We start from the raw sequence: 22,672 nt of genomic DNA, 5'->3' as shown, positions 1-22,672 counted from the left end.
TCATCAGTATCATGGAGGCTCCTATTATGTTATATGCCTAACCCATGGTGGAGTGAAAACAAAGACTATTTGGCAGAATCTCCTGCAGAGGATTTTTCTTACGCTGCCTCCCAGACTCTTCTGCGTTACCCCCCCGGCCCGTCGGCATCTGAGTTTCTCTCCTTGCCAATGTCGCCGAGCCTCAGGTCTCTCCTCTGTTAAACGAGGCCCTAGCAGGTGGCGTAGAAAGCTCACGGGTCCTGGATGAAAAGCTAAGCACCCCACATTCTTTTTTTTTTTTAAAGATTTTATTTATGTATTTGACAGAGAGGGACAGCCAGCAAGAGAGGGAACACAAGCAGAGGGAGTGGGAGAGGAAGAAGCAGGCTCCCAGCGGAGGAGCCTGACGTGGGGCTCGATCCCAGAGCACCGGGATCACGCCCTGAGCCTAAGGCAGACGCTTAACGACTGCACCACCCAGGCGCCCCCGGGCACCCCCACATTCTGACCTGGGAGCTGGGTAAGTGACTTAGCCTCTTTCTGCTTCATTTCCCTTATTTGTAGAATATGGGTACTGAATACTTTTGGTGCTGATTGGAGAAGAGCATAATAATAAGAGCTGGCGATTACTGAGTGCCCGAGGTCTACCCAGCACTTTACGTGGCCTCACTGGTCATCACAAAAACTCTCCGAAGTGGAAGATGTTTACGGATGAGGGTCATGAGGCTGGCAATCACCTAATGAAGGTCAAAGCCGGGGCGCCTGGCACACAGTGGGGCGCAGGGACTGAGGGCCATGTAGTAGATAGACATGGCTAAGTTCTGCAGTTCTGAAAACCCCCTGGCTCAAACCCCAGGTCCTTCCCTTTCTACAGTGATGCAGGTCCTTGGGGGAAGCGTGCCAGGAAGAGGCAAGTTTTCCAGATGTTCAAAGGATGTGACATGTGACGTCATCCATCTCTCAGCCGGTGAGTTGCAAAGAGATGTGTATTACACTTTCTCTTTGGTTCACAAGCGTGTATTTCTTTTGGTTTACAAGAAAACTTTAATTTTTTTATGGTCAAATATACGCAACGTAAGTTACCATTTAAGCCATTTTTGAGTGTACAAGTCTACGGCATGAAGTCTGTTCACACTGTTATGCACCCATCACTGCCATCCATCTCCAGAACTCTTTTCATCTTGGAAAACTGAAACTCTGCACCCGTTAAACAGGAAGTCTCCATTTCCCCTCCCCGCCAGCCCCTGGCAAGCATCCCTCCACTTTGTGACTCTTTGAATGTGACTACTCGAAGTACTTCAAATAAGGGGAGGCATACAGTATTTGTCCTTTTGAGACTGGCTTCTTTCACTTGGTATAATGTTCTTTTTTTAAAAAAAGATTTTTTTAAAAGATTTTATTTGTTTATTTATTTGACAGAGAGAGACAGCCAGCGAGAGAGGGAACACAAGCAGGGGGAGTGGGAGAGGAAGAAGCAGGCTCCCAGCTGAGGAGCCCGATGCAGGGCTCGGTCCCAGAACGCCAGGATCATGTCCTGAGCCGAAGGCAGATGCTTAACGACTGAGCCACCCAGGCGCCCCTACAAAAAGATTTATTTATTTATTTGAGGTAGAGAGAGAGAGCACGGCCCGGCGGAGGGACAGACGGAGAGGGAGAATCTCCAGCAGACTCCCTGCTGAGCGACCAGGCGTGGTGGGGGTGGAGGTGGTGCTCGTCCCATGACCCTGAGATCATGACCTGAGCCAAAACCAAGAGTTGGACGCTTAACCGACTGAGGCACCCAGGCGCCCCTCACTTGGCATAATTCTTAAGGTTCATCCATATTGTAGCATGTGTCGGAATGTCTTTCCTTTTTAAGGCTGAATAATATTCCATTGTATGTGTTCACCACCCTTTGTTTATGCGGTCATCCAACTGTGGATGGAGGCTTGGGTTGCGTCCAGGTTTCGGCTATTACAGCACGCCGCCATCAACCTGGGCGTATGAATATCTTTTTTGAGATCTTACCTTCAATGCTTCTGGGTATTTATCCAGAAGTAGAATTGCTGGATCCTATGGTAATTCTGTTTAACTTTTTGAGGAACTGCCACAGTGTTTTCCATCAGGGCTGCAAGGCTTTGCATTCTCCACTGCAATATACAACAGTTTCAATTTCTTCACATTGTTGCCGACATTTGTTAGTTTCTGGGTTTTTTTTTGTTTTTTTGTTTTTTTGCTTTTTTTGATAGCAGCCATCCTAATGAGTGAGAGCTGATATCTCGTGGTTTGACCTGCATTTCCCTAGTGAGGAGTGATGGTGAGCATCTTTTCACGTGCTTGTTGGCCATTCGTACATCTTCTTGGAAGAAATGCCTATTTAAATCCTTTGCTCCATTTTTAAAAATTTTAAGGTTTTATTTATTTATTTGAGAGAGAGAGCATGTGGGGGGGAGGGTCAGAGGGAGAAGCACACTCCCTGCTGAGCAGGGAGCCCGATGTAGGACTTGATCCCGGGACTCCAGGATCATGACCGAGCCGAAGGCAGTCGCTTAACCAACTGAGCCACCCACGCGCCCCAATAAGTCCTTTGCTTCTTTTGTAATTGAATTACTGGTTTTTGTGTCTGCTGTTCAATTGTTGGAACTCAATATATTCTGGCCAGTAACCCCTTATCAGATATTTGATTTGCAAATATGTTCTCCCATCCTGTGAGTTGCATTATCTCTCTGCTGGGAGTGTCCTTTGATGCCCAAGTTTGTAGTTTTGGTGTAGTCTAATACACCTGTTTTCTTTCTTTTGTTGCCTGTGCTTTCGGTGTCATATACAAGCAATCATTACCCAATTCCAGTGTCACAAAGGTTTTGAAGCTGAAATGTTGGACCAGGTCCTCCTCTCCAACTATTTAGTGATTCCTTAAAACTGAATTAATAAAGCAAAACATTCATGATCTCAAGATGCATGACACTTTCATTGTCCAGCAATGGCCTCGAGTTCCCCGGGTCCACCTTCCAGCGTCCCATTTGAGCACTGCTTTGTTCGGTCATGATGCGTAGTCACCATGGGGAAAGGCCTGATTTCTACCAGAGAGCCTTCCTATCCCATTCTTCCTCTCCCTCATTCTACTTTCTTCCTCTTTTCACCTCCCCACCAGAAAAACAGTCCGGAATGGGATTTGGGGCCAGCTGAGCGCCCCCTTCCCTGAAGCCTCAGCTGAAGGGCTTTCCCAGGAGCAGGGTCCTGGGCTGCCCGAGTGGCTGGCTCTGATGCAGTTGGTTTCCATCCTCCTCCTTCTGGAAATGCTGGATGGCATGTGTCAAACTGATAAATATGGAATTTCTTTGGAGAGGTGCTTGAGTTATCTCAATTTTTAAAACCCTTTTATTTAGCAATAATTTCCAACGTACAGAAAAAGTACAAAGAATTCCTGCATACCTTCCCCGGACAGCACAAATGTTGACACATCCCCACATTTGCTTTATTCTCTTTTCTCTCCCTGTAAATTTTCTGATCTGTGAGCAACTCTGTTAGAACTTATGGGCACAATACTTCTTTACTTCGGTATGTCCCCCAAATCAAGGACATTTTCTTATAATTATTAAGATAAGGATCAGTACAAATATCAAAGCTGGGAAATTGACATCAATACAATGTTATTACTTAAAATTCTGACCAAGTCCTCCTCCCCAACTACCTAGTGATTCCTTAAAACTGTTTTTATAAAGCAAAACATGGTCTCAAGATGTGTGTGACACAGTGATCTAGAGACTGAATTTGGCCGAGCGCGCAGAGTCCTGCATCTGGGCTGTGGGGACCGCCTCGACTCCTTCCTCCTTCTTCCCGTCCCTCTCTGGAAGCAGAATGGGCTTCCCCACTGCTGTTTCACATAACTAATAATGTGCTCGCCCGTGTGCAGGGCAGGATCCCTACCCTACCCTTCTCCCAAGAGGACCTGGCAATTCCATGATGTGTCGGACAGATTTTTCCAGGGCTTAGGGTGCTTACTGTTGAACAAATAAAGGTGCATTTTTGGAGGCTGGGAGCTATTCTCCCCCAACTTTCTGCTGACCATGGATGGCAGACAGGCCAGCAGATCACTCACAGAGATCACTTGGGGCAGGAAGGGAGAAGGGGCGTGTGCAAGGCAGCCTCTGATGCATTTTCTTGGTCTCTACCCTCTCAAGGTCTCTCCCAGTTGAGGCTTTGCTGTTCCTGGGTCCTGCATTAAAGACCCCAGGACCCCTTCATCTTCAGCCTGAGACTTGTCAAGTGTGGACACAGTGTGGCCCTCTTTGCTGATGTGCAGAACTTTGCTGCTGCGAGAGTCACGGGGTCCAACTGAGAGCATGTGTCAAGGATCAAACAGACCCAAGTTGGCCTCCCAGATCCGTTTGCTATTAGCTGAGTGACTTGGGAGATCTGTTGAGCTTTCTAAGCTCCTGCTCCCTCATCTGGAACATGGAGGTATTTTAAAGGCCTGATGCACGGGTCTGGCACTAGGTAAGCACACGCTATGTGTCATAGTCGTATGGCTGAACAATATTTGGAGATACTCATTTATGATTTTTAAAAAATCCTCTCATTTTCTCCTTTCTCTTTTCCTCAAGAAAGGAAAAGCCAACACGGGGGAAGACGTGGGCAGGGCAGAAAGCAGAGGTGACCAGCAGGACCTCCAGCTCAGGATGTCGTGGCCTGAAGCCTAAGCTGCAGGGAACTCAGAGCTCCTCAGAGGTGGGGGGTGTAGACAGGCGGGTCCTGAGTGGTGGGGACCTGGAGTCTGCTTCCTGGTGGTGGCCAAGGCAGCTTCCAGAAAGCTGGGTTGGCCCAGGGGAGACATGCAGGCAACAGGGGCCCAGGTAGGGGTGAGGAAAGACTACTGGGCACCCCGCCCCCCGAAATTTGGCATGCTGGAGAGTCATGGGTGCCAGAGCACATCTGTGGGGCACGACACAAAAATGGCTAAGGTTAATTTGCCCCCAGCCTGCGGGGACAACGCAGAAATTCAGTTGATTTCTAGAACAGGAAAAGAACTGATGCTTCGTACATACGTGAGGTTCAGACCAGCTGCAGGAGCTTGTGAATCCCACGTTTCGAGGCTGGGGAATGACTTGAACATTCAAGGTCATACAAGGGCATTCATTTACGACTCATCTTTGTAGAAGTCCTAACACGTGACAGCACTGGACTGTCTTGTCTTCAACCCTCACATGAGCATCTCAGGGTCAGAAAAGGAAACTGAGGACGGAGGCACCAAGAAGTAAAGGGACTTGCTTGAGGCCACACCACCACGTGGCAGACCCAGGATTGAAGCTCAGGACAGTCACACATGCACTTTCCAGAAACCACGCTCCCCTGTCAGCTGGCTCCTTGCAGTGAAAGATGTTTGTCCCTTTGGATTTCCCCCTATACTGCTTGTCACAGCAGGGTCACACATGGGGATCCAATCTGTGGACTCCCAGGCATGGAGAAGACACCAGCTCCATAACTGTGTGGCTATCGTGAGCACATAGAAAATGCCCAAGGTCCTGCATTGAATCGGCTTTGTGGCTGCTCATGTCTGAGTGGCGATCACAGTGCGGGGCGGGGGGGGGGGAGGTGTTACCCAGGATAGGTCGTCCCCAGGCCCTGATTTTGTTCAGTCACTTTTGTGGGCCAGTCCCCAGGCACAAAGACTCTAGACCAAGGGGCGTCGTCCCCAGCAGGTGCTGGGTAGCCGGTGATGAAATCTTATCATGGTTTTTCTAAAAGCTTTTTGCAAGTCTGGCCCTGCCCCCGTGGGTAAGCAGTTCTAACGTCCCGTGCCGTCTGGGCAGCATTCCTGCTAGCGTGCACCTGAATGCTGTTAGAATGATCTCCATCTCGTGAGTAAACACAGAGCAACCAGTGCTAGGGGATCTTTAGTTTTTGGCTTCGAGGGGCACCTTCCAGCCGGAGGGATGGGTGAGCCTGACTCGCCAGGCTCATTGTTCAGGAGTGTTTGTTCAGGCTGGGCCCCTGGGGATGTGGAGCAAAGTGCTACAGTGCTCCCACGTGGTGGTGGTGACCCCGGAGGGGCCGGGCCCTGGGTGCCGCACACCGGCATGGCTGTCCCAAGGGATCCCCAGAGGTTGGCAAGAATGAGCAAGAAGCAGAACGGCCCCAGACTTGATATTGCAAACTCGTGAGATTCGCACAGCATGCCGGGCCCGGGGGGTGGTGTGTAGTGTGTCAGACCAGGGCTCCTGTGACAGTTCAAGCTCTTCTTCCTCAGGGACAAGTCCATCAACCTCTCCGAGTCACCATCTCCTCGTCCGCAGCTCGTCATAAAGACGGGGCCCTGCTGTGCCTCCAGAGAGGTAGGAAGACTGTTCATTCAGTCATTTGCTTAACCAGACGTTTAGTGGGCACCTACTATGCGTCGTGCTCGGTCCTGGCGTGAGGGAGGAAAGACCGCTCAGATGCAGGGCCGCTGGGACGGGACACACAGGCCTTCCGAGGGGGGACATGGATGGCCGAGGGTGGGGCATTGCCTTGGGAGGGAGTCTGTCTAGCTGTCTTCCTAACTCCTGCCATAAACCTCTCAGTTCCCCTGTGGATGGGCCTCATCAAATACAGGAAACTTCTGGGTCTGTCCCTCTCCGCGTGCCCCTGTGTCCGGGGCCCACCACATGCTCCCCTCCTTGGCTGCCCAGCCTGCCCTGTCTGGTCCACTCCCTCGCTACCCAGATGTCTGTCCCGCAGGGTGTCAGTGGCCGGCCCCACACTCTCGCGCACACCTGCGGCCCCAAAGCCCTGCCTGACCCTGATTTAATCTCGCCTTTCCAGTTTATAACATCCCTTCACCACGGTGCGTGCTTTTCTCTACCCCTTCTGTGGCTGAGCCTCTGTTTCCCTTTTTGCCCTAATTCTCTCGGGGGGAGCCGTCTCATCACCAAGCCTGGCATGTGTGCCTCTGAGAAGCCTAGGCCTCTGTGTGGGACCAGGGTGCTGGCATTTGGCCTCACCTGTTGCTTCAGTCTGACCATAGGGCCATATCCTCCTCCTTCCTCTCTATGTGTGGCACGAGTCTGCCTTCCCCGATCACCCTCCCCAATCCCCCCGACCCGGCAGTGGCTCACGGGATCTAGCATCCAGCCCTCATTTTCCCAACACCCTTCTAACACGGAACCAGGGGACACAGCCCAGACAGTGCAGGCGCCTCGGGCCTGTCATCTCTCTTAGTCCGGGGTGACGGGTTAAAGGAGCACTCTCTGTCTTGGGAGTAGATGGAGGGCTCCCTGGAACGCGGGCCGGGAGCACTGAGCCGGAGATGCCTGCACGGGGCAGGCTGCTGGCTCCCTGTGAAGTTAGGCCCAGGGAGGAGAGGCGGCTAGGGCAGGACAGGGCTCTGCTGCGAGGAGACCTCCTTACAGGCCACAAGGTGGAACATGAGATGGGATTCTGGCGGTGGCCCCACCTGTGCGAGCTCAAGCAGTCCCGTCTGGAAGGGGAGATCAGTCGGGGAGTCCTCTGCGAACTTTCCCAGGCTGAAGATCAAGCACGTGTACCCTTTGGCTTTGAAGTCCCGCCGTGGTGGAGTCAGTGGCCCTTATCGCGGTGGGTGTTGGGTACTCGGGGTGCTATCTTAATGTGTTTGTGGAGCAGCCCGAAGTCAGGGGGTCATCTCTGCGGCTGGGGCTTGCAGCCAGAGGGGACCCAGGACCCGCTATAAAGGCTGTGGGAAGGGGGCCTGGCTCCAGCAGTGGCCAGCCCGCAGTCCAGGATGAGGCGTCTCGTGGTGCTCCTCGCTGTCCTCGCCCTCTCCCAGGGCAGTGGGATCTCCAGGTGGGTATCAGGCGCCCGGGGAGGGGAAGGGCGTCACACGCATCTGCTCTGGGTGGGTCTGTCCTGGTCTCCCGCTCTGCCCCAGCGGAATCTTCAGAGGCTATGCTGTAGGCTCCCAGGATGGTCTTGCCTTTGCATTTGGGACCTTTTCCTCAAAGTATGCCCGAGCAGCAACACAGGGTCACATGGGCAGCCTGCGGGATTAAGGGCACGGCTTCTGGAGTCAAACTGCCCGTGATGTGATCCCCAGCTCCATCAGCAACCTGACTCTCTGTGCTGTTTCCTCTTCTATTGTAAAATTAGGATAACAGCATCCATCTCGCAGGGTTGTCAGGAGGGTATATGAATTGGTATTTGTAAAATGCTTTCAACAGTGCCTGGCATGTGAGAAGCTGTCTCTATGGGTGAGATTCCCAAGTTCTCCTCCAAAATTAATAACTGAGATTTCGTTTTTTGATACTTTTTTTTAAACTTTTTTTTGAAATGATTTTTTATTTTTATTTATTTATTTATTTTTTAAATATTTTATTTATTTATTCAACAGAAAGAGAGGGAACACAAGCAGGCGGAATGGGAGAGGAAGAAGCAGGCTCGCCACTGAGCAGGGAGCCCGGCACGGGCCTCGATCCCAGGACCCTGGGATCATGACCTGAGCTGAAGGCAGATGCTTAACGACCACCCAGGTGCCCCGAGATGATTTTCTTAAAAAGTGATCTCTAGACCCAACATGGGGCTCGAACTCATGACCCCAAGATCAAGTCAGATGCTCTACTGACTGAGCCAGCCAGGCGCCCCATAACTGATAGTTCTCGAGCTGTTTGCTGCTAGGTGCCAGTAACCCTCCTGAATTAGGTAGATATTATTATTTGCATTTTATAGGTGAGGAAGCTGTTGTTCAGGGAAGGTCCCTGGGCTACCTGAGGCTACATGGTTCATAAAGGAGGAGCCAGGACTTGGTCCCAAGAGGACTTACGCTCTTGCCGCAAAATCACACTATCTCCGGTTCCCAGGCTCGAGCCCCATCAAGCCACAAGCCTGGGGAAACCTGAATCCATCCCTGGGAACCTGGATCACTGAAAAGGGGCTTGGGTGCCTTTGACCAGTCAGAGGTCCTTGTGGTCTTGAAAACGAAGTTCTTTCTAGCAGGCATTGGGAGGTCTCAGCGCCGGGACTGGGGGCAGCCCTGGGGGAGCGGAGGTTTCCATGGTGGTTGGTTGGAGCCTCCTGGCTCTTGGCATGGGGCAGTGGGCTGCCGGCGTAACCTCTGAGGGAGGCTCTCTGGGGCCTCATGCTGGACACAGCAGCTCAGCAGGGAGGCAGCTGTCACCGTGGGAGTCACCGGGCATTCCACGAGTGAATCCTGAGCTGAGCGGGAGCAGGAGCCGAGCAAGCAGAACGCTTTGGGGACCTGGACATGGGGACACAGGAAACCATAGCTGTAGATTGGGCCCAGAAGCCTTCTTCCTTTTGGGCTTACATCCTTTTTTATTATCAGAGACAAAGGCTGAGAAACATCTCAAGGACGTTTTATTTCTGTTGGGTCCTGGCTGAAGTCACCCTCGAGGGCTGGAGAAGGGAGGCACCAGAGGAGAGACCGTAATTCCCATACGGGGCTGTTCCATATGGATCTGTTTGGATTGTGAACAACATGAGAAAACCCATTTCCTCTGACCATCTTAGAGCGCCTGCCATTTTATTACTCTTAAAGCAGTTTCGTAGCCGCGGTCTCCGCTTGTCCTTAAATCAGCCCCTCAGAGGAGGACCGCATGGCCCTTAGAACTAGAGGGACACCAGGGTCATCAACCCACATTCCTTCAACCCACAGGAGGGGGCGCTAGGACCAGAGAGGTAAAGCTCCTCGGTTGGTCAAAGGCAGGGCTGGAGAGTGACTGGAAAGGAAGGAGGTCCCTGACCCATTTTGCAGAGACAGAGCTGAAGCTCAGAGGGCTTTGGGGGGGGCTACCCCAGGGGCCACAGCCTCCAGAGCAGGGTCTAGAACCCCTCTGCTGTTCTCCCTCTCAATTCTCTTCTGTTGATTTGCTTCCATCATTCAACACCCAAACTCCATCAGCAGCTCCCTGAGGACCACGCTCTGTATTGAAACCCTTCGAAGATTTTCCACACACTTTAGGCCACCCAGAGAGCCAGTCACAGAGGTCGCGAGGGAGGGAGCATTTTCACAGCATTTAGCAGAGTGTGGGGGACATCATTTCCTCTCCAGACATCGTGGTCCCAGATGGCAGAGACTATACCCCTGGGCCCCATACAATGTCTGGCACATCGTATGCAGGCAGCAAGAATTTGGAGACTGAGTGAATGACATTGTGTCTCCCAAACCTCGGACTTGCAGAACCCATTAGGAGGCTATAAAATACATCGATTGAGTCTCTACCAGCATTACGGAAAGAGAAAGGAATAGGGAACATCAGAGTGTGTTGCATTTTGTAAGGGTAAGCACTGAATGGTGAACTGAGGTAAAATCTAATTTTTCCTTCGAGTTATGATAAAAAAAAATATGTGGGGGAGTAGCTGACAGAACCCAGAGCCTCTGGGCACTTCTCCGAGGCTGGGCAGCCCTGAGGAGCTGCCCACTGGCATCACTAATTCTTCCTCATTTCCTCAGGGTCCCTCTGCACAAAGGCAAGTCGCTGAGAAAGGCCCTGAAGGAGCGTGGGCTCCTGGAGGACTTTCTGAAGACACACCCGTATTCCATCAGCAAGAAGTACTCCAACCTGGAGAAGGTGGCCAGCGAGCCTTTGACCAACTACCTGGACGTAAGTGGCTCTGCCCCCTTTCCAACAGTGCTTCTCGCACAGAGTGTGCTGGGTGCCCCTTCCCAGCCCCCCTCCCCCCCCCTTCTAGGAAGCATGGAGCCCTGTGGGCTATGGAGGCTGTCCCCTGCCCCTCAGTCAGCTCCGCACCAGGCCAGCAGACCTGGCAAAGGCGAGGCTCTGAAGGTCGCTGCCAGAAGGGTCTAAGCTCAGGCATCCTGCAGACGACATCCCTTGAGGGCATGTCATCTGCTCCCAGGTGCACTCCCATGCCTGTCTTTCCCAGCCCAGGGGACCCACGTCTTAGTCTGGGCTCAGCAGGGAGCCCATCTGCAGCCGCCCAGGAATGACAGGAACGCCCCTTGGGCCCTCTTCCTTCCTGGAGCCTCTCTCCCTCATCCGTCAGTCTTGACAGTAAACAGTCTGCGTTGTCTCTCGTTGCCTTGTCTAGGTTATGCTCACCCCGGCCCTAGCCCGAGTTCTGATACATGGGGAGGCTGGCAAGGAGGGGTGGCAGGGACAGCTCAGGTCGGGACCTGGGGTCCATACCTCTCTGGTGCCCCATCTCTCTGTCCCTGCCCTGGCCGGGGGGCGGGGGAGGGGGAGGTCCCAGTCTTCCGACCAGGAAGGGCTTATGTTTTGATCTAATGTCTGCTTCTGGGGTTGACTCCCGCGGTGGTTATAGGGCTTGTGGAGGGGGTAGGCCAGCACAGCTTGGGGGGGCCGGTGTGGTGGTTGGAGATGAAGAGCCCTCCCCAGCAATCCTCATTCCCCCCCTTGTCCTTTTCTCCATGTCAAGCATCAGCCCATATCCCTATGCTCTAGTCCCCACCCCTGACCCCATGCTTTCTGATCCCAGTGTCAGTACTTTGGAAAGATCTCCATCGGGACCCCACCCCAGGAATTCACCGTGGTGTTCGACACAGGCTCCTCAGACCTCTGGGTGCCCTCTGTCTACTGCAAGAGTTATGCCTGCCGTGAGTGACCTCCCTTTCCGGCCCACCCCTCCAGGCTCAGACCCCCAGGGCCGCTGGGCCAGCCCTGCGGAGTGAAAGGAGAAGCTTGGACTCCTTTGGAGCCTGCTCCGAAAGTCTGTGAATTTCAGTGACATCAACAAGTGATTATGGAGGCCTGGCCACTTTGGAAAAAAGAGGTTAAATGCCCCTAGGCAGAGGTGGGGTCAGCCTTCATGTTTTAAATGCCAGAAATCAAGGTCAAATGTTGGTCTCCTGCATTCTGGCTGCATCAGTGGCTACGTTGGGGGCTTTTGGACAAGAGATTGGGTCTGCCTGGAAACAAGGAGCGGGTTTGCTTGGATTCTGGCCACCACCCTGGAGTTGCAGGGTGCTGGGGAGAACGTGGGTACAGGAGAGTTTGCTTTGACGTTCCCAGCTTCCCAATGGTGCCCCATCTCCTTGCTCAGCCCTTCCAACTGCCCGCAGATTGAGAAGACATGCAAATCCCGGGTCTAATGTATAAGGCACCAGCTGGAAAGTAGGGAAGTTTAGCCTATTTATTTATTTTTTAAAAAATATTTTATTTATTTATTTGAGAGAGAGCAGAGAGCACAAGCAGGTGGGGGAGGGAACGGCAGGCAGAAGGAGAAGCAGGCTCCCTGCTGAGCAGGGGGTCTCATGCAGGGCTCCGCCCCAGGACCCCGGGATCATGACCTACACCAAAGGCAGACGCTTAACCAACTGAGCCACCCAGGCGCCCTGGTATTTACTTATTTTAGTCTCTATCAGGAGCCAAGACAAACTGCTGACCCTACTGGGTCTTCGGTTCTCCTTTCAATAAAATGGGGCTATGATATGTCAGGGGGAGCGACTTGGTCTAGAAAGTGACAGGGTCGGGGAGCCTGGGTGGCGCAGTCCTTAAGCGTCTGCCTTCGGCTCAGGGCGTGATCCCGGCGTTCTGGGATCGAGCCCCACATCAGGCTCCTCCACTAGGAGCCTGCTTCTCCCTCTCCCACTCCCCCTGCTTGTGTTCCTTCTCCCACTGGCTGTCTCTCTCTGTCAAATAGATAAATAAAATCTTAAAAAAAAAAAAAAAGAAAGAAAGTGACAGGGTCTATTACTAATGATGAGTAAACATTTAATACATGTTAATAATTGATTTCTCCAACAATCTTGGGAGATTGGTGCTCTTGTTATCCCCCTTTACCAGAGAAGGGAGCAAAGTTTGGAGAAGAAAAGTCTTGCCCAAGGTACAAAGCTGGTAAAAGTAGCAAGTCTATGGAAACCACAGGGATGGCTTTTCTCTTTCTTGTTTGGTTTGGAAGCTACACAGGCTGCCCTGGGGTTCCGAGAGGTGGGTCGAGCAGCAAAGGATGATTTTCTTTACCAAACTGTGGGGGATCAAGAGAGAATGGGCTGCTTATTTTCTGCAGTGAGAATGGTTAGTTTCTAGACCACATTCTTACAAGGCCGTAGTGAGGGTCCCAGCCTGGCTGGCACTGTCAGGGGCAAGAAGGTTCTCCGGGCCTCACTCACCCTGGGTCTGTGTTTCAGAAAGCCATCACCGCTTCGACCCGGCCAAGTCCTCCACCTTCCAGAACCTGAACAAGCCTCTGTCCATCCAGTACGGCACGGGCAGCATGCAGGGATTCCTGGGCCTTGATACCGTCACTGTGAGTGGGGCTTGGGGCCAGCCGGGGCTCACCTTTCCTTCCCCGCCGGCTGCTCTGCCACCCGGACGCCCAGGCTCTGGTGGGCTGCACCTCCAGCTGGGGCAGAGAGGCCCTTTGGGTCCTGCCCCCGCCCCCCGGGGGGGCCTGGTGGGTAGGGATTCCAGAGGGATCTTAGCCAGCAGGGGCTGTGGCTCGTCCCTCCCTCTTCTCCTTCCCAGTTCAGCCCCCAGAGTCCCCCTGAGAGGCTTCTCCGTGCCCAGTTCCCACCTTCTCCATCCTTTTTCCTCTGTCCTTGCCACAGCTGGTTCAGAATCCCAAGCCTGTGCCAGCACCGAGCTCCCCAGGGTCGCCTGTGGGACCTCACTGTAAACGGAGTCCTTGGGAAAGTACTATTATCCCTATGGTGCAGACGAGGAAGCGGAAGTTTCCAGGAGTTAGTCATCTGCCCGAAGTCACACAGCTGGTGGCTGGGAGCTGAGTGTCAGACCCACGCCTCCGACTCTCTGAGCGCTGCCCTTGGCTTGAGCTCACTCCTTCGCCCTGGAAGGCGAGTCCCCTGCCTAGGTGCCATCAAGCAGCACCTCCTTTCACGTCGGGGAGCATCTGTGCCCTCTGGACAAGGGTTCCCCTTCCTTTTTGCCGCTTCTTGGCTTCTAAAGTGCTCGACACAGCAATGGGCACACAGTAAGGGCTTGGGACACATTAGCTTCCCACTCTCCTTCCCCAGCCACTACCCAAGACTCAAAGTCAAGCGGAATCCCCTGGTGCTTACCCTCTCCATCTTGCTTGAGTTCTTCCTGGGCCTGGCTGAAGGCTCTTTTGCTCCGAGCCCAAAGGGACACAGTTCTTCTCTGCTGACGGCCCTCTCCTCAGCCTCTTCTGTTGGCAGGGCGGGTACCCACCCAGCTCAGGCCTCCCCCGGGGTTGGTGCCGGACAGTGGAGACCCCAGAGCCAGCGGCTGAGGTGACCCCAGCAGACAGGGCCTGGGAAGGTGACTCCCCTGCTCAGGGGGCCTAACTTCCTCTGAGGCCTGGAGCCATTTTCTTTCTTTTCTGCTCTTTTGAGTTCAGGGGGGAAAACCCGCTTCTTCACGGGGGAGCTGGCCCGAGTCCTCTGGCCTCAGCCATGGTGTGCCGGATGGCCTTCACCTGCCCACCTTGGGCAGGGGGTGGGAGAGAGAGCCACGGGGGTCAGGCCCCCCTCAGCAGGCCCGCACGGACATGAGGACAAGTCGAGGCATTGCAGGAGGAGAAAGAAGATAGGTGTGGGGGGAGAAGCGTGGGTCAAAGGCTCAGAGGCATGAGACGAGGTGTGAAAAGTAGGGTCGGCCCATGAGGGGACTCGAGGACAAAGGCTTCATCCCGAGTGCCACTAGGAGCCTCTGGGGGTGGTCGTCGCAAGGGGTGACATGGCTGGACGTCCATTTTCAAAGATCACTTCGGCTGCGTGTGGGGGGGATGGTTTGGCTATAAGGCGACAGAGGGGAAGCTGGAGGCCCCCGTGAGCTCAGAGTGGGCTGGGGGGCACAGCAGCCTTCCAGGGAAGCGAGCAGGTTAATAGGAGACTGGGAAATAGTGCCTCCTAGCTTAGTGCCGCTAACGTCCAATGGCCAGACCTCCCGTAAATGCTCGACGCAGGCTCAGCGTCCGGACTATACAGGCCTAAGCATTGCCTTGAGAAGCAGGTGTTATCATTCCATTTCACAGATGAGGAGATTGAGGCTCAGAGAGGGGCTTGTTCAAGGTCACACCGTCAGCACGCAACAGGGCAAGGAGGCACGGCTGGGTCTATTAGATGCAAAGCGGGTGCCTGCTCTTTCTGTCCGTTATGCGACCCCCAGCTGTTCCCTGGTGGATGCCCCAGGTGCAGCCGATGCTGCAGGCCAGCACCCCACCCCCCTCCTTGGGGTCCCCCCCCAACTCCTACACCATGAGCACTGCTATCTGTACCCTTCACTGTGTCCTCTTCCTCCGCCCTGGCCTCGCCAGGATCATGGCCTCACAACCACAGCACCGAGCTGGGAAACGAGGGCTTTTCTCTGTTAAGGTCACATAGCTACATTGCCTGTAGGAAGAAGGGAGGGCCCCTGGGGCAGATCCCGATACCAGCCTTCCCCTGGGGTCTTCCTGCCTCTGGCCGCAGGCCCCTGGTGGAAGACACTCGGCTTCTCTTGCAGGTGTCCACCATCGTGGACTCCCAGCAGACCGTGGGCCTGAGCACCCAGGAGCCTGGCAACGTCTTTACCTACTCTGAGTTCGACGGGATCCTGGGGCTGGCCTACCCCTCCCTGGCCTCCGAGTACTCAGTGCCAGTGTTTGACAACATGATGCAGAAGCACCTGGTGGCCCAAGACCTGTTCTCTGTGTATTTGGCCAGGTAGGAGCTGTCCCCAGCCAGGGCCGGACTTGCATGGCCTGGCAAGGTCTGTTGGCTGAGCAAAGTCCAGCACTTTGGGTCACTGCAACTCCAGGGTGGTGGCCAGAATCCAAGCAAACCCGCTCCTTGTTTCCAGGCGGACCCAACCCCTTGCCCCAAAGCCCCCAACGTAGCCACCGATGCAGCCAGAATGCACGAGACCAACATTTGACCTTGATTTCTGGCATTTAAAACATGAAGGCTGACCCCACCTCTGCCTAGGGACGTTTAACCTCTTTTTTCCAAAGTGGCCAGGCCTCCATCATCATTTGGTGATGTCACTGAGATTCAAGACTTTCAGAGTAGGCGCCAAAGGAGTCCAAACTCCTCCTTCCACGACACAGGAAACTGAGGCTCGGGAGGGACGGTCACCTTGGGAACTGGAGGCTAAGTCACACCGGGAGCCCAGGGCTCCTGACTCCCAGTTCAGTGCTCCCCGCTCTGTCCTCCTGCCCCCATGATGGTGCAGCTTAGCTGGACAGAAGGGCAGGTGGCAGGATGGGGAGAAGGGCACCACACTTAGGAGAAGGAAGGTGCTGGGCGACCGAGGTCAAGGACATTCAGGCAAGGAGTGCATTCATGCATTCATTCACTCGGTCAGTATTTATGGGCTGTTCCTATGTGCAGGTCTCTGCCTGAGGAAGGGGATACGTCAGCAAACAAGAGAAACTGGGAATTAACTTTCTAGCAGGGGGAGCAGACAACACGCGATTACACAATTATGCTTACAGTTGTGAGAAGGGCACTGACTGTAGGCAGATCTGGGTGCAGGGAAATCTTAGCAACAAGGGAAGCCCAGTCTGAGGGCGGTGCATGGGCAGGTTGGGCAGGGGAAGCTTCTCTGAGGCACGAGGGGGAACTCTCCGTGAGCCAGAGGACAGCACGCTCCGGGCAGTGGGGACAGCATGTGCTAGAGCCCGGGGGGCGAGACAGCTTGCTGAGGTCTAGGAACTAAGTGCAGCAGAGTGGGAGCGGGTGACACTGGTGTGCCCATGCTTCTTGGCCACGAGAAGAGCCCCAGAAGGAGCAGAGGGGTGGAGGACAGTTTTAATCCAAAGTCTGTGGGACCTGGTTGAAGAACCTCTCTGCTACTTGTAGCCAAAGGGCTGGGGACGAAGGGTGGGCACAGGGCGACTGCTGCGGGTGGCCCCAGCCCAGCCTGGTGGTCCTGTGAGCTGCGTGATGGTTACCTCCCCCCTCCCCCGGGCTGCAGGTGTCTCAGCCTGGGGGCTGCAGAGCTCAGAGAGAGGATGCTGTTATCAGGGAAAAGCCTCGAAGAGCAGGGAGGCCGGGAGGACTCCCTCGAAGCCTGTGGGGTGGAGATGGGGCTCGAGGGCAGGGAGGAGAGTGGGGCCTGATCTCAGTGGTCTCAATGGCCTCTGCCCCCTCCTGTGTGGGGCTACGACTCCCCCTCACCAAGCCAGAGTGTCAGAGTGTCACCACATGTTCCTTGGTTTCAGGAGCAGCCAGGGGAGCATGCTCACGCTGGGAGCCATTGACCCATCCTACTACACAGGCTCCCTGCACTGGGTGCCCGTGACCGTGCAGGAGTACTGGCAGTTCACAGTGGACAGGTGAGTGAGCGGCAGGCAGCCCTGGGCCCCAGCCACAGGCTGCCTCCAGGGGTGGGGATGCCAGGGCCTGGGGATCAGCCCTCAAGGCTCTGAGAAGGACCGCAGCATAGGAGCCCATAAGCCCGTCACATCAGATTCTGAACTGGACCCTTGCAAGGCGAGTGAGCTCGGTCAGTGAGAATGCTGACATTCCCCGCTGCTTTATTAATACGAGCGCTGCACTTCTGAGCCCTTACTACCCGCTAGGCGTCGGGCTGAGTGGTCACAGGACTGTCTCGTTCACGCCTCACTAAAACCCAAGGGGGTGGGTACCACACTAGAATCCTCATTTTATAATTTACTAACGTCAGGTCTGAACCTCATGACCATCCCTCGAGGAGGGCAAGAAAGGGGTTGTTAACGTGTCTGTTTTGTGGGTGAGAAGCCCAAGGTCAGGAAGGCCAGTAATTTGTACAAGGCTCGCGGCAAGTGCATGGCAGGGAGAAAGGCTGAAGCCAGATCTTTAGGCGACTAGAGCAGTACTCATTCCACCCCTTAATGCGTGTGACTTCCCTGGCTTTTAAAAAAGACTTATTTATTTACTTGAGAGTCGGGGAGGGGCAGAGTCTAAAGCTTGGATTTCCTCCCTGCCTGAGGATCCTGGCAGGAGAGGATGGAAGGGAGCGGGGATGGGGGGGGGGGTGCTGGATGCTGGACGCACTGTGAGGCTGTCCTGTTTCCACTCTATAGGGTTACTGTCGATGGCGTGGTGGTGGCCTGTGATGGTGGCTGTCAGGCCATCCTGGACACAGGTACCTCCATGCTGGTTGGGCCCAGCAGCGACATCCTCAACATCCAGACAGCCATTGGAGCCACAGAGGACCAATATGGCGTGGTGAGGCCTGGCCCATTTCCAAGGAGGGGCTGGGATTTCTCAGGAGGCCTTGACCGTGGTCTTCCAGCTTGGCCCACCATGGCTGTCAGAGCTCTCTCGTCTCATGCAGAGGCCGAGGTCTGGCCTCCTGTCCCCCAGGAGGATCGTGTATCCCTGGCTCACAGAGCTCTGCTGTACCCTCTTGTTCCTCATCCCCCCACGGTCTCCTTGCTTCCTCCCTGACTGCTAAGTGCTCCCAGGGTCCTGGGGGAGCTCTGGCTGAGCCTGGAGGGGAAACATGGAGGCCAATCCCCCTTTGTCTCAAGCTAGGATCTGTTCCTGTGTCGGCTGTCAGCAGGTCCCACTCAGTGTAACTCTTCTGGGGCCTGCGGGCCTCCCTAGAGTCCTCTGAGTGGGCAGGCCTCCTCCCCCTCCATTTGACTCCAGTGCAGAGGAAGGGGCCCTGCCTTGGCCCTTCTCTGTCTCATCGACCCCATCAGATCCATTGCCCCTCTAAGGTGACTTTCCTCTGGTCTTTAGTTTGACATCAACTGCGGGAGCCTGAGCAGCATGCCTGACGTGGTCTTTGAGATCCACGGCCGGAAGTACCCACTGCCCCCCTCTGCCTATACCAGCACGGTAGGAGTTCTTGGGAGAGGAAGCCTGGGTAGCCTAGCCCCCCTCCTCTCTCCTGGCAAGTCAACCAGTTGTAAAGTGGCCGGGCCCAGATGGAGAATGCGGGAGGTGCACTTAGATGAACTGGCCTTTCTGAGTGGGGCCCTGCTGTCCTCGGGCCCCCCCTGCGGCCGCTGCAGCCTCATCGTGGGAGAAATGGGGCAGACCGAAAGTACAGAGCCCAGCAGCCTGAGGGAGGGTGGGGTAGGCAGGACCACAGTGCCCATGGGAGCCTCCATCCACTGCTCCAGCTTCTAAGCCCGGGGGCCTGGAGCGCTGTCTAGGACTTTCGTCGGCAGCCGGGGCTTTGTGGGGACCCAGCCTTTATCCCCCCGACCCATTGGCCTCAGCTTTGACCTAGCCTTCAATACACACAACTGGCAAGGCCTCGGGGCCCCAGAACTGGGCTGGCTGGTCATCAGGGCAGTAAGTGCTGAGAGGCAGGGGGGCTGCTGGGGAGGATGAGGGAGGGGGAGCGGGGTGAGGGGACCCCACCAAACGCTCTTGCATTATTTTCTGAATATCAATTTCTTCATCTGTTGAGTGGGGTGAACCTAATATTTGTCTGCTTCCCTCGGAAGGTGATTTCAAGGATGAGAGAAAATGCTGGCTGGGAGAGGGACTGTGGGGTGTGTAGGGGGCACCAACAGACACGGTGAACGGGCTTGGGCCCAGCTTCATCTCAGCCTTGCCTTTCCCAGGATATGGGCTTCTGCTCCAGTGGCTTCCAGGGTGAAGGGGATTCCCAGCTGTGGATCCTGGGGGATGTCTTCATCCGCGAGTACTACAGCGTCTTTGACAGGGTCAACAACCGCTTGGGGCTGGCCAAGGCCATCTGACGGCACCGCTGAGCACGGACCACGCAGGCGTGCCCCAAACACGCCTGCCTGCACGCACACACACACACGCACACACGCACACACGCACACACACATATACATCACGTTTTCAGGCGCATGGTTCAATAAACACCATATCTCCGCAAAGTGTGGCTTCTGTGGGGCCAAAGCCCTGTGCTGTTATGGGGGTGCGGACGTGGTGTCACCTGGTATCTGGCAGTATTGGGGCTACATGGGTCGGGGAGGGTTGGGGACACTGATGGTGGGTGGAGACTTTCACAAGGGATTTGGCCACTTTAAGCTTAGGTCAGGTAAAAGTGAGACGTGTCTTGCCTTTGAGTTCTCCCACTCTCGACCTTTCTGGGGAAAGAGTACAGTAGGAAAGACCTTTGCAGGATGAGACCTGTACCTGGGTGAGGCTTGTGCCTGGGGATCAAGGGCTTGGGGTGTGGGGTGGGTACAGAAAGTTGGCCCAGGGAGAGAAAAGCTCTAGGTCTATGAAGAAAAGGCCTTCAGGGCATTTTGGAGAACACAGTGGAAGAGGCAAAAGGCACCTGGGAAGGTCTGAGGGTCCGGAGGTTGCCATTAACCTTGAGGAAGCACCACAGCTGAGAGTCCCAGTCTCAGTCTTAGACTCTCTGAACCTGACTCACCAGTGCACGGAGAGCGGCTCCATCACTGGGGCACACCCACCTGCAAGGGCTCTGCGAGCAAATGCCAGTGCTCAGCGAGGACCCCTAGTGCTCAGCAGGGACCCCTAGTGCTCAGTAAGGACCCCATAGGGCTCAGTGAGGACCCCTAGTGCTCAGGGGGGATCCCTAGCTCTCAGCAAGGACCCCTAGTGCTCAGGGGGGACCCCCCGGTGCTCAGCGAGGACCCATAGTGCTCAGGGGGGACCCCTAGCTTTCAGCAAGGACCCCTAGTGCTCAGCAGGGACCCCTAGCTTTCACCAAGGACCCCTAGTGCTCAGCAGGGACCCCAGCTCTCAGCAAGGACCCCTAGCTCTCAGTAAGGGTCCCTAGTGCTCAGTGAGGACCCATAGTGCTCAAGGGGGACCCCTAGCTTTCAGCAAGGACCCCTAGTGCTCAGGGAGGACCCCTAGTGCTCAGTGAAGACCCCTAGCTCTCAGATAAGACCCTGGTGTTCAGTGAAGACCCCCTAGTGCTCAGGGGGGACCCCTCTAGTGCTCAGGGGGCATCCCTAGTGCTCAATGAAGACCCCCAAGTGCTCAGTGAGGACCCCTAGCTCTCAGCAAGGACCTCTAGTGCTCAGGGGGGACCACTAGCTCTCAGCAAGGACCCCTAATGTTCAGCAAGGACCCCCCCCTAGTGCTCAGAAGGGACCCCTAGTGCTCAGTAAGGACCCCTAGCTCTCAGCGAGGACCCCTGGTCCACAGCTGTCAGTGGAGAGACCACTCCTGCTCCCAGATTCCTGCTCCTTTCGGGAGGGGAGAGGCCACATGGGAAATGTAGACCAGAGGGTTAGAACAGAGGAATCCAGGTGGAGTTATGCTACCCTGAAGCCCCATGGAGGTCAGGCAGACAAGCTTCTTGGGGGGGATTTCAATGCTCAGAGCAAGCCCCCTTGGAGGGCTCCCTGGACAGTGCTCGGCTGAGCTGCACACATTTGTTCCCTTGACCCTCCTTCGTTTTTCTTTGTGCCCCTTCTCTTTGCAGTCTCCTGGCAGGCTTCTGTTTTCTAAACTTTAGCCAGTCTGGCCCCCAATTTTGTGATTGGGCTTCAAGTCACACCTTCATAGTGGCTGAACTCTCAGAAGGCTTGGAAAGGGGGCCGGGGTCAGGTCCCCGTCTAGTCTCTGCCGCACCTTATCCCGACCACGCTTTGCCCTGCAAACAGCTGGGGAGCCCCTGCTGTGAGTCATGCATGCAGCAGTCTCGGAGAGCCAGCTTGAAGCTATAGATTTGGCTGGGACACTTGACAAAGGAGACTGTCCTTCAGGAAGAGGAGTGGGGGAGGAGCTCCCAGCGGGAGCTGCTGATGGGGTCCTGTTAACAGGCTCGCCTGGGGGCATCTCTTGGGGTCTTTCTCAGCTGTATGCAAAGACAGACGAGATGGGGGATGCAGGCCAGTGGAGAGGTTGTCCTCAGTGCCTTCCTGGGTCTGTGGCTGAGCACCCAGTGGCCTCTGGCCAGGAAGGAGCAGGGCTGGGCTGTGGGGGCTGGGAGTACATGGAGGACGAAGAGCTCAGGCTGCGGTCCCAGGTGAACTGAGGAGCCTGGGGTAGGTTGCGGCAGAGATTACAGGAGAATGTTCCAGGACTTTCCAAATAGAGGGTGGGCCTTGGTGCTTGGGTCTTACAGGGTCAGGGAGGACGGCATGGTGCCAGGGAGTAAGTTCTGGCTTTGGGCGACTTCTCTAAACCTCACTTTTCTTATCCGAGAGCAAGACTGCCTGTTTGCCAGGAATGAGACAGAACTGGGCCACTCTCATTATTTTTAGGCTTCTTGTAGATTAAAAAAAATGCCGAACAAGCTCACAAAAATTGTCTCATATTTCAATGGTTTACACTTAGCAAATTGCATTTTAAACACTCAAACTTCCAGAAAGTCTATACGTGACGACTTTCATAAACGGGAAGCTGGGACCGAATAGCCCCCCACTGCAGCCCCCGGCCCACCCGACCCCAGGGGTGGTGCCTGCCTGAGCGGGTAGTGACCATACAGTGGAGGCAGCCCGCCTGGGAGTTCTCCTGACTGCAGAGGCTGCCCTGTCTGCAAAGTTCTCCGCACCCCCAGCCTTTGTCCTGCTTGTACTTGTCCTTCAAACCTCAGCGGGGCGCAAATCTCTCCAGGATGCTCCTGACCAGGCCGGGTTTGGGGCCTTCCGCTGGGCCCCCTCTGCCCTGCACTCTCCTTGTAGTGCTCAGCGTTCTAACATCTGTTTCCTGTCTGGCTCCCTCACTGGCCGTGGGCTCCCTGAGGACAGACACTGCACCTTTCATTTTGTATCTTGGGCCCCTAATTCATGGAATGTTCTCAGGGAGTATTACTGAATGAATGAGTGAATGAACCAATGATTCAATCAGTGAGGTCCTCAAGAGTGGCATGGCTTGCTGCTGGTCTCCCCCTTCCCCTTGGATCGGTCCAGCCATGCTCCCATCCCCCACATTCAGGCCTGCTCTGCACCTTTTCTCTCC

The 22,672-nt window shown here is 54.9% G+C and overlaps 1 protein-coding gene across 1 annotated transcript; it reads left to right on the top strand.

The window, feature by feature from the left end:
- The first annotated feature begins 7,653 nt into the window (after positions 1 to 7,653).
- LOC113244905 (chymosin-like) lies at positions 7,654 to 19,627 on the top strand. Its single transcript, XM_026484595.4, has 9 exons — positions 7,654 to 7,758; positions 10,382 to 10,532; positions 11,389 to 11,506; positions 13,040 to 13,158; positions 15,336 to 15,535; positions 17,035 to 17,148; positions 17,878 to 18,022; positions 18,542 to 18,640; positions 19,378 to 19,627. The coding sequence occupies exons 1-9, from the start codon at positions 7,697 to 7,699 to the stop codon at positions 19,513 to 19,515; spliced, it is 1,146 nt and encodes a 381-aa protein (XP_026340380.1). The 5' UTR covers positions 7,654 to 7,696; the 3' UTR covers positions 19,516 to 19,627.
- The last annotated feature ends 3,045 nt before the right edge of the window (positions 19,628 to 22,672 follow it).

The sequence above is a fragment of the Ursus arctos genome, unplaced genomic scaffold (genome assembly GCF_023065955.2).
Source record: "Ursus arctos isolate Adak ecotype North America unplaced genomic scaffold, UrsArc2.0 scaffold_12, whole genome shotgun sequence".
Classification (NCBI taxonomy): Eukaryota; Metazoa; Chordata; class Mammalia; order Carnivora; family Ursidae; genus Ursus; species Ursus arctos.
Note: the sequence above shows the minus strand (reverse complement) of the source record. Positions and strands in the feature narration are given on the sequence as shown.

Coding starts and splice junctions, on each gene's coding strand:
- LOC113244905 (XM_026484595.4), top strand. CDS start 7,697: ATGAGGCGTCTCGTGGTGCTCCTCGCTGTCCTCGCCCTCTCCCAGGGC. Junction 7,759..10,381: donor CAGGGCAGTGGGATCTCCAG/GTGGGTATCAGG, acceptor TCATTTCCTCAG/GGTCCCTCTGCACAAAGGCA. Junction 15,536..17,034: donor TTCTCTGTGTATTTGGCCAG/GTAGGAGCTGTC, acceptor CCTTGGTTTCAG/GAGCAGCCAGGGGAGCATGC.